This window comes from Nomia melanderi, chromosome 10, assembly GCF_051020985.1.
Source record: "Nomia melanderi isolate GNS246 chromosome 10, iyNomMela1, whole genome shotgun sequence".
Classification (NCBI taxonomy): Eukaryota; Metazoa; Arthropoda; class Insecta; order Hymenoptera; family Halictidae; genus Nomia; species Nomia melanderi.
The window spans coordinates 15686459-15697741 of record NC_135008.1 but is presented as its reverse complement, the minus strand read 5'-3'; the positions used below and the strand labels follow the sequence as shown (position 1 = coordinate 15697741).

The 11283-nt window shown below is 27.3% G+C and overlaps 3 protein-coding genes across 3 annotated transcripts; 2 read left to right on the top strand and 1 right to left on the bottom strand.

Moving 5' to 3' along the window:
- Window positions 1–258: 258 nt before the first annotated feature.
- On the top strand, window positions 259–6115 carry kra (basic leucine zipper and W2 domain-containing protein kra). Its single transcript, XM_031980838.2, has 8 exons — window positions 259–428; window positions 2444–2514; window positions 2590–2870; window positions 2935–3239; window positions 3325–3568; window positions 4961–5180; window positions 5259–5436; window positions 5676–6115. The coding sequence occupies exons 2-8, from the start codon at window positions 2454–2456 to the stop codon at window positions 5683–5685; spliced, it is 1299 nt and encodes a 432-aa protein (XP_031836698.1). The 5' UTR covers window positions 259–428; window positions 2444–2453; the 3' UTR covers window positions 5686–6115.
- Window positions 6116–7307: 1192 nt separating this feature from the next.
- Window positions 7308–9198, bottom strand: SerRS-m (Seryl-tRNA synthetase, mitochondrial). The gene is made up of 4 exons (XM_031980799.2): window positions 9047–9198; window positions 8234–8967; window positions 7775–7942; window positions 7308–7696 (listed from the first exon to the last, which is right to left on the bottom strand). Exons 1-4 carry the CDS (start codon window positions 9107–9109, stop codon window positions 7375–7377), a joined length of 1287 nt encoding a protein of 428 aa, XP_031836659.2. The 5' UTR covers window positions 9110–9198; the 3' UTR covers window positions 7308–7374.
- Window positions 9199–9452: 254 nt separating this feature from the next.
- Coprox (oxygen-dependent coproporphyrinogen-III oxidase) lies at window positions 9453–10988 on the top strand. The gene is made up of 2 exons (XM_076371175.1): window positions 9453–9603; window positions 9793–10988. Exon 2 carries the CDS (start codon window positions 9799–9801, stop codon window positions 10957–10959), a length of 1161 nt encoding a protein of 386 aa, XP_076227290.1. The 5' UTR covers window positions 9453–9603; window positions 9793–9798; the 3' UTR covers window positions 10960–10988.
- Window positions 10989–11283: the final 295 nt, after the last annotated feature.

Sequence of the window (11283 nt, the reverse complement as noted above, 5' to 3'; positions counted from 1 at the left end):
CTCTAACACCCCAGTAGTACTAAACCTATAAACCGAACTTAATACTTATATCTCTTAATATTACCTATGTTACTATACATGACTTAGAAATATGAAATTTTGTTTATTAAATTTCGTTCATTTTACAATACATTTGCAATAAAATTAAATTAAGTTAAATTGAATTAGATTAAATGAAATTAAATTAAATATCATCGCCCTCTGGTTTTCAGCGCCCTCTTCTTTCCTAACTTATTTAGATGGCGCTAAGGAGATGTTATGAAACGCAAATTCGAGTATCCTATCTATTCCCTGTCAATTGTAACTTCCCCTCAGATTGATTCTCTTCGATTTCGCTGATCTCAAATACTCAAAATCCTCTTTGAGATAATTCTTATTGCCTTCATTTACCTGGAAAAGGGTAGTTCTGCAGTTGCACGTGTATTTAAGTAAGTTAAAGAAGAAATATCATTACACCTTTCCAATAATTTCTTATTTTTGATACAACTGGAACCATTGCACGAATATAACATTTTTATAGATTTCAGCCATCGTGGTCTCATTGCATGACCTTAACCTTAGAAATAATAGACTATATAAAATATGTATTTTTTTAATACGAATTTAAAATAATATCTACTCTTTTAAAGTATATAGTAACTATAAATTGTGATATAAAATGGTATATTTAACAAAAGACGCCATTTAATGATGAACTGCCAACCAAAGCTTTAAAGCTAAATGTTACGTATGTCACATTCATATTGTAGTTCGCCTGACCTTATAATGCTATGAAATGTTTCGGTTAAGAATATTTTTAAGTACAGTTACCAATGATATATTGTACATTCATATGTACAATTGAAATAGATTTTAAAATTATATTACACCAAGAGTTTTTCTGTGCAGGAAAAATATTTTGGCAATAAATATACCACAAGTAATGTAACGGAAATTCATATAAACGTATCATGAATATGACCTTCTTTTCGAGTTACCACCTGTTTAGGTTATAATTTTAATAGCGCCAAACGTGTTACAAATACTTTATCGAAATTAAACACAAAATGTGAATAATTTACGATATAAGTAATACGTGATTGTAATTTTTCCAAAATTTATATTATAAAATGTAACAAAAAAATAGTAAGCTTAGATGCACGTATACAGGGTGTTCATAAAGTCGAGTGTGCAATCTGAAATAGTTGTAACTTTCTAAATATATATGACGGAAAGAATTTGTAAAAAAGATTAGAAAAAAGGAATATTTATATTTTTTACTGTTCTTGTTAATTTTCAACATTTACACTTTTTATTGTTCTGATTAATTTCCAACATTTACATTTTTTATTGTTCTTGTTAATTTTCAACATTTACATTTTTTATTGTTGTTAATTTTAAACATGTCCACCTTTGTTATTAATACAAAGAATAATATGATCTTGTAGTTTTTAGAATACATTTTCAAGCTGACTTTTAGTAATACTTGCAACCACATCACTTATCCTAGCTTGTAAGTCTTCTAACGATCAAGATTTGGTTCAATAAACATTAGTTTCTTAAAAGGACTATTAGTTTCCATTAGATTTCTTTTTATGGGAATATGCAAAAACCAATGTTTATTCAAGTAAACCTTAATCTTTAGAAGATTTATAAGCTGGGTTAACTAATGTGATTGCTGGTATTACTGAAAATCAGCTTGAAAATATTTTCCAAGAACTACAGAATCGTATTATTTTTTGTATTAGTAACGATGCTGGACATGTTGAAAATGAGCAAAAACAATAGAAAATGTAAATGTTTCCTTTTTTTAACCTTTTTTACAAACTCTTTCTATCACACATATCTACAAAGTTACAACTATTTTAGATTGCACATAGATTTTATGAACACTCCATATATATATTTTTTTTATAATTATTTGAATTTATTACTTTGTATTATTAATTGTTTTATTACAATGGTTCTTAACTTGGGGTGCATGTACTCCTGGAGGTGCATGAAAGCATTTCTAGGGGTGCGAAAAAAGTTTCTAAACTTTTGATTGAAATAAAAACAAAAGTCAGAAATTGCTTAAATGTAAGTGATGATTTACACATGGCTCTTTCAGAAAAGTTTTATTATGAATAAACAACAACGTAGGCATTATAAATTGATATAGTGTTTTATATGTATATGTAAATGTATGTGTTTATTTCTTAATAAATAAATTATCTTGCAATGGATATAATTTCCTAAATAACGAAATAGAAACACATTTTTCAAGGGGGTGTGAAAATTATTATTTTTAGACTCAAAGAGGTGCAAATCACTACAAAGGTTAAGAACCACTGCTTTAGTACAATATATCAAATATAGCATTAGGGAAAACTTTACATACAGTAAAAGTCAATTTGTCAATGCAATGTTTGAATTAAGAACATGTCTTTTTATGGCATACTTATTAAGATTTCTGCAATTTCAGAAAGTATTGTATGAGTCAAAAAATAGAAAAACCAATATTATCGGGTCAACGCATAAAGACCAGAAAAAGAGGTATATTTAGAGAATTATAAATTTATGTAACCAGGACTGGAATATAGGGTAAAACTGGTAATATTTTATTTTTAGATGAAAAAGAAAAGTATGATCCAAACGGATTTCGAGATGCTATTATACTTGGTTTGGAAAAGGCTGGTAACGACCTAGATGCGATTTCAAAGTACTTGGATGCAGCTGGTTCTAAATTAGATTACCGTCGGTATGGGGAAGACCTATTTGACATCTTAATAGCTGGTGGCCTTTTGGTTCCAGGCGGTTTTATTGTACAAGATGGTGATAAACCAGTTAAAACTTCTGCTTGCGTCTTTGAACAACCAGAAGATATGGAATCAATGCGGAATTTTGAACAAGTAAATTATCTCTTGCGATACAATATTTAGAATTTTAGAATTTTAAATATCATTTTACTTCTAGGTATTTGTCAAACTTATGAGACGTTATAAATATTTGGAAAAAATGTTTGAAGACGAAATGAAAAAAGTATTGGTTTTCATGAAAGGATTTTCTCCTAAGGAAAGAATAAAATTGGCTAGAATGACAGCTTTGTGGATTTCGAATGGTTCTGTACCACCTTCAGTTCTTTCTGTTTTAATCAACGAACATCTTGTCAAGGATAATTTAGCACTAGACTTTTTATTAGAAGTCTTTGTTACTTGGAAAGATGAAAAGGGTTTATCTAGCTTAATGACAGCATTGAAAAAAGGCAATATTGAAAGAAGGTACACAAATATACAGTACAGTGTATTATTGTACCCTTTGAATTTTTATCTTATGTTCACTGTATTAATTTTTCTCGATTCATAGGTTAATGGAATTTGTACCACCCAATAAACGAACAGAGGAATATTTTAGATCTGTATTTGAAGCTGTTGGTCTTGCAGATATTGTAAAATTACATAAAGCTCAAGCAAGTCAGGAAGCAAAACGAGATTTGCAACAACTTTTATTGGATGATTTAGCTGATAATCGTCCTATGAAAGATATTATACTTGATCTCAAAGAAATGGCACAAAGAAATGGCATTCCTGAACATGAAGTTATTGGTCTGGTAAATATAAATTTAATATTACAAAGTTATTTGTTTCATTCGCAATTCTGTTTTAAAATTCGTACACCTGAAAATGTGAAAGCAATAACACAATATGTATTAATATCGCAGTGCCTTTAAGCTTGATACTTTTCAATTCTCGTCAAATTTCTAAATGTCCATTATCAACAATATGCTTTGTCTAAAATTTTGTAATAAGAATCTAATTTCCTTTATTATTTAATTCATAATATATTTGGATTTATTTCTATTGGAAAAATATCTTCAGTCAATTAGCAATGCATTATTATAATGTTGGTAACTCAAAAATTTGAATTTGACTAGTAAATACTAAATAAAAATGGAATTCCATGACATATGCAAACTTCGAAATAATGTAAACTTTCAACTGTTGTTTATTAATGAAATTAAATTTTTGTAATTTATGATTATGCTAAGATAGATTATGCTATGTAAGAAATCATAAGCTTAGTGATGTTGCGATAGTATCCGTATATAATCTATACATTACATGAATATAGTATACTTGTGTGCAGGTTTCAAATTAAGTTTCAGAACCTCTTTTCGTAAAACATCCATTGCTAGCGGACTTCATTTCAAACAAATGAAAAGTCCAAAGGCAAACATTTTTATGGATTTATAAATATAAATATATTATTTAAAATTTAGCATATAATTTTTTCGATATTTCAGTTATTTAATTTTTTATAAACATTTGAAGCTAATTTTTTGGGGTGAAAACAAATTTTGTCACCTCAAATGCTTGGCATTTCTATAATTAAAATTTTGGAAAATCCGTATACATTACATTTTAGATAATATATTTCTATTTATGAATCCACAAAAATGATTGATAAATGTCTCAGCTGTTTTCAATCGAGTCCACCAATAATAGATGTTTTGCGAAAAGGGGTCTGAAGCTAGCGAAAAACTGCGCCATTTTGTAACATTTTGGCTTAGAAAAGATATAAATATAAAGTAGAAGATCACAGTTATACAACCAGAAATTTTCACTTAAAACAACAGTTATTAACAAAAAAATTCTTAAAGTTTACCTATGTTTAAGACGTCGCTAGATGGTGTCCCCCTTCAAGTGAATACTCTATACTTGTACACAGTGTTTCCAAGTTATATGTCACGACCACCACCTCGTGATTCTACATTTTCGGTTTGATGTCAAAAGATGTAAGGAAGTGACCACAAAATTCATTCTGACCTTGAAAAACAAGAATTAAAGTATTTTATTGTTGCATTGTATTCCACTTATCGCGGAGTAATAAATAGTCTAATAGAAATCGTGGGTCGATGTGGTGATTGCGACATATAACTTAAATACATCCTACATATTATAATTATTACAAAAATAAAATAAACATTAATCTTAATTTGTAGATTTGGGTTGTTGTTATGGGTCAAGCCGAATGGAACAAGAAGGAGGAACTGGTAGCTGATCAAGCACTGAAACATTTAAAAGTATATACTCCACTGTTTGATGCTTTTACAGTCACTGCCAGATCTGAGCTAGCACTTCTCCTTAAAATTCAGGAATTCTGTTATGAAAATATGAACTTCATGAAAGTCTTCCACAAAATTGTTTTACTATTTTACAAAAGTATGTTATATGAAACAATATAATTTTATATAGGTTTTACAAAAATGTCTTTGTTTCTAATATTGTATTTTGATACAGCGGATGTAATATCAGAAGAAGTGATTTTAAAGTGGTATAAAGAAGGTCATTCTGTCAAAGGAAAGCTGCTTTTCCTTCACCAAATGAAAAAATTTGTAGAATGGTTACAGATAGCCGAAGAGGAATCTGAGTCAGGAGAAGAGGAAGATGGTGAAGAGGAAGAAGAAAAGCAACAAAAGTAATTTAATTTTATTTTAATTTAATTAGGCTCCATAAGAAAGCTATTTTTTGAGTTTCTTAAATATTTATTTTTACTCCAAATACAATTATTGTACAATGAAAGTAACGTCGAGTAGAACACTCTATAACAAAATGAAAAGCAAAAATATGGAGGGGGAAAATCAATAGTTGTCTTGTGGATCCTATTGTTTATGATTTCTTATTTATTCAATTCATTATACTTCTTTCATATTCCAGGATAACATAACCTTTATTATCGGAAGGTAATCTTTGGATTTTATCCAAAATTTAAAAAATGAATTAGGCATAAACTGCAATTGGATTGTACTGACAAATAGAAATTTTAAAAACCAAAGTTTGTATTATTGCGAGGCACAGTATGACGAAACAAGTACATAAAACTTTTTAATTGTTAATAAACAGGAATCGACATTACTGGCATCCAATTAGCGTGAGAGATAAATTGTAAATTTGCAATGTCCTTAAATTGTATTACTTTAAGAAGAAATATTTTGTGTTACATTTTTATAATACCGCAACAAAATATATACAGAATAACAAAAAAGTAATCGAAGATTAGATCTTTATCCCTGTGTGTGCAGAATTTTTAGACCCTCTTTCTTTGTATGAAAATATTGTATTAGTTTGTAGAAAATATATTGTCAGGTGATGTTTAATATTTGAAGTTTTGGTAAATCCTAACTTCCTATAATAACAAGTAATAAGTTCATATGTATTAAAAATAATGTATACCGTAAGCACTACATAAAAAATTTTATTCTTTAATATTAAATCACAATTTAACATTAATTTTTAATTATCAATATATTAAGTCATTTACTTAATACAAGTTTTTTATACTGTTAAAAATGTACTCAACACAAAAAAACGTATGTATATTTTCTATATGTATTAATAATTCGTATGGTTCAAACAATAAATCCACAAATTTATTTCAAAATATTTCATTGCAAATTATTTTAGTATTATTTACTTAATATTTACAAATAGCATCAGATTAAAATTTAAGTGTAGTATGTTTACTTGTAATATAATTTTAGTAAAGAAAAAGCAAAATAAAAACACAATTGATCTTCCATAAATAACCTGATATTAGATAATTTCAAGTCAATTAATGTCAAGTTGATTACATTTTGAATATTATATCAAGGATTTTAATAAGATTGAAATTCAATTCATGGCAATTAAAAGAAGAGATTTCACATTTCTTTAAAAATTATGATACCAAAATTCACGTTTGTTACTTATTTCTGTAAAAATAATATGCATGTGTACATACATATCTATCTACATATGTATTTTCAAAATACTTTTTATTTTTTAAATTATTTATATTATTATTTATAATGGATATATAATATGGGACTGTAATTTGGCAGGGCAGAAAGGAAAGGGATGGTCCTAAATATAAAATGTTAACTTCAGGTATTTATTAATTTCTAAATATTAATAAAAACTTGGTACAATATATTGAATTCTAGCTATTTATTATATTAAAATTTACTCTTTTAATATGTACTATAATATTTTTTCCTATGTTACGATAGACCTATGTCACCAATCTGCATAAGCATGTTATAATGAAGGTCGATTAAATGAAGTTTTTACCTTTGCAATACAAGTATCTGATCCAAATGTCCATATACTATGATCAATAAACGATGTTTTACTGTTAACTATCATACCTTTGGAACTCATAAATCATATCAAAAAAGCTATCTACTTTAATAAAATGGACTATATAATCAATAATAATTCTATAATAAATACTTTAATAATTTTATTGCATATACCTATATCTATTTTCAAACTACTTTATAATGTTTAAATAAATATAAAAATATTCTTTTAGTTAATTTTATTTGTATTTTAAAATAAGATATGAATGGATATACATGTATAATACAATGATACATCAAATTTTTGGCTTATATTTATAAATTCTCATATCTGCAATAGGTTGTTTTCTAATTAACGTTTTGTCTCCCATATAAGGTTCTAAAATTTTAGGAACCGTAATGCGAGAATGTTTCGTTTGATACGTTTCACAAAGTGCAATTAACATACGTGGTATTGCACAAGCAGTTCCATTTAATGTATGTACATGCAAAGATTCTCCAGTTTGTGTTTTATATTTTATGTTGAGTCGTCGTGACTGATAATCTGTACAATTGCTGCAACTAGATATTTCTCCATATGATTTTTTCCCAGGCATCCAAGCTTCCATATCAACTTTTCTAATTTTATAAAATGTATCACATATAAATTCAAAAATTAAATAAACAAACATATATAACATGTCATTCTTTACATACCTATATGCAGGAGCTCCTAAATCATGAGGTGGCATATCAATTATTTGAAAGCATAAATTTAAAGAAGAAAATAAATGTTCTTGAATTTGTTGAAGTTCATGAAACTGCTCCACAGACTTCTCTTGCTCAGTACATACAAACATTTCAACTTTTGTAAACTGATGAGCCCTAATGATATATAAAGATATTAACATTTTCACAGACATGAATGCTATAGCATTTATTTTCATTGTGATACAAAATGACATAAATGCTATAACATTCAAATTTATAAGTCACATTATTATGCATTTAATACTGTATAGTTTTAATTTTTTAAATTATTATGCATATTATAATTTTTACTGTCTGTGAACGTATTAAAATATAGTGCTAAAGCTATAATGTAATCAACTTTTCATTTAGAAAGCTTTGCAACTGTATAATTATTGATTATGATATAATGAAACCAGTAATTACCTATATATTCCTCTTTCTTCCGAAAGTTTAGAAGTTTCTGCTCTGAAACATCTACTCACAGCAGCTAATTTCAAAGGTAATTCTACGGTATTAAATGTATTATTCATAACTTTATAGGCCAATGACATTTCTGCTGTTCCAGACAAACTGTAATTATCTCCATAAGATGAATGTAAATTATACACAAGAGTTCGTCCCTTATCTGTTATTAATCCACACCTTTCTATAATTTTTGTGGGAATAATATCTGGTACAGAAACAATTTTAAAACCATGCTTCTGTAATTCCTTAATTGTATAATGAACTAATGCTTCTTCTAATTGTGCCAAATCGCCTACAAGTATATATCCTCTTTGTCCTATTACAGGACCTAAACTTTGATTTTGTAATAATTTCAAGTTTGTAACCAATTTTGAAAATTCCTTTGGTTCAAAATCAAATTCTGGTTTGTTTCCACATGTTTTTAATAACTGTGGTTTATCACCATAAGATAATACAGTTGGATCTGTATGATTTGGTATTTGACTTAACTCGTGTAAAAAAGATTCTTTTAGTTCTGGTTTTTGCGACAGCTCAAGTACTTTGTCAATATTTCCAATACCTTTTCTCGCTACTATGTTTTTATTAATAACATCTCGATTAATTGGGTTACATAAAAAATTTATATCATACTCAGGTTCTGGAATTTGTTGTAATATGCATGTATCATTTGGGGTAAACTGCTTTTCTGGATGCTGTGGTAAAATGTAATAGATTATAACTTATTGAAAAAATTTAGTTTTTAATGTATAAAAAATAAAGTTTGTAACTTACCAAGATAGATGTATAAAATCGTCTATTCTTAATAACGTAACTAAGTCCTTTTTTACACCACATATCAGAAGATAAAAGAATTAAATTATAAAATTTTAAATATTATTATATTTCCTGTGCGATTAATGTACCATTAACCTAACATATTTGTATGTTTTCATGTCCACACTAAAAAATAATATTATTATACACTATTAGCACTCGTTGAAATAAATGAAACAACAATATTTAACTACATTAATAATTATAACATTATTACTCATTGTGCGATCGGTTTCAAGAACAATTTGTAATTTTTGTACGTTCACGGGATCATTCGTACGAATTAGAGCAATAACATACAATTTATTTGACAATTTAACTATCAAAACTAACAAATTAACTCCTTAAATTGCATTATATAATATGCGTAAAGGATATTCTAATATTTTAAAGCATATTTCTTGAATGTTATCTTTTGTACACAATCTGAATTATGTTTGATTCACACAACTAACAATTATTGAATTATTATATCATTGAAAGTATTGGTTAATTTATTGTAAATAAAAAAAGCAGTAAGTACCACTATTTATTTGATAAATTATAAAAATATGATTAGTTCCATTATGAACGCATAGTTTTTAATTAAAATTAAAAATTAACCTTATTTATTGTTCACTTATAAAACTAAAGTTAAAAGGGAATAAAATTTAATTGTATATTGTTAAGAATATTATAAAACTTAAATTTTTAAATAATTACAGATCATTATGGGATTCCGTACATTATTAAAGAGTTGGAAGTATCTACATTATTATCCTTTTAATCATCATAAGATTCTAAATAAAGCTAAAGATTTAAAATATTTTGGAGTTGGAGTTTTTACAGCTGTTATGATTTATAATACATCAGGGCATATTGTTTTAGCAGCACAAAATGAAATAGATGTAACAAAATTTATGGCTAAACCCATTACAGATATTGAGGAACTAAAAAAAAAAGATAATATGAGAAAAAAAATGGAGCTATTGGTAATGAAAACTCAAGAAAATTTCTGTAAATCTTTAGAATCATTAGAAGATCCAGATCATCGTTTTAAAGTAGATAGATGGATCAGAAAAGAAGGTGGCGGTGGAATTACATGTGTCTTACAAGATGGAATTGTGTTTGAAAAAGCTGGTGTAAATGTATCAGTTGTTACTGGTACATTACCACCAAATGCTGTACAACAAATGAGAGCACGTGGAAAAAAAATGCAAGAAGGACCTGCACCATTCTTTGCTGCTGGTGTAAGCGCTGTAATACATCCTCGTAATCCTATGGTTCCAACAATACATTTTAATTATCGTTATTTTGAAATTGAAAATCGGGATGGTACAATTCAATGGTGGTTCGGAGGTGGTACTGATTTAACTCCTTATTATTTAAATGAAGATGATGTAAAACATTTTCACAATACTCTAAAAGTTGCATGTGATAAACATAGTCCATCTTATTATTCACAATTTAAAAAATGGTGTGACGATTATTTTTTCATCACACATAGAGGAGAACGTAGGGGTGTAGGTGGTATCTTTTTTGATGACCTTGATGAACCAAATCAAAATGAAGCATTTCAATTTGTAAAGTCTTGTGCAGAAGCTGTAATTCCTTCTTACATTCCATTAGTAAAAAAGCATAAAGATGATGCATATGGGTATGCTGAAAGACAATGGCAGTTACTACGTAGAGGAAGATATGTTGAATTTAATTTAATATATGATCGTGGTACAAAGTTTGGTCTGTATACTCCTGGGGCACGATACGAGAGCATTTTAATGTCTTTACCTTTATCTGCCAAGTGGCAATACATGCATGAACCAGAACCGGAATCAAAAGAAGCAATGCTTATTGAAGTATTAAAAAATCCTAGAAATTGGTTAAATATCTAAAAATAAAATTTGTTAACCATCAGAAATAATGTACTTAACATTATTTGTCCTATAGAAACTATACTATTTAATGATCAAGTTATCTTAATGTTAAAGCAGCATAATCATTTATTCGTTTTTTATGTTCTGTATACGTGAAAAAATTCAAATCAGTTACGAATATTGCTTACTAAACTACAACAAAATATATGTAAAGTTTTCAAAGAGATTAAACTTTTTTGATCTTTTTTAAACAATTTTTTTACAAATAATTTTTTTAACTAAATTATTTTAAAACTTTTAAATAATTTAGTATAATAATTACTGGTTTACACAAATATTTTT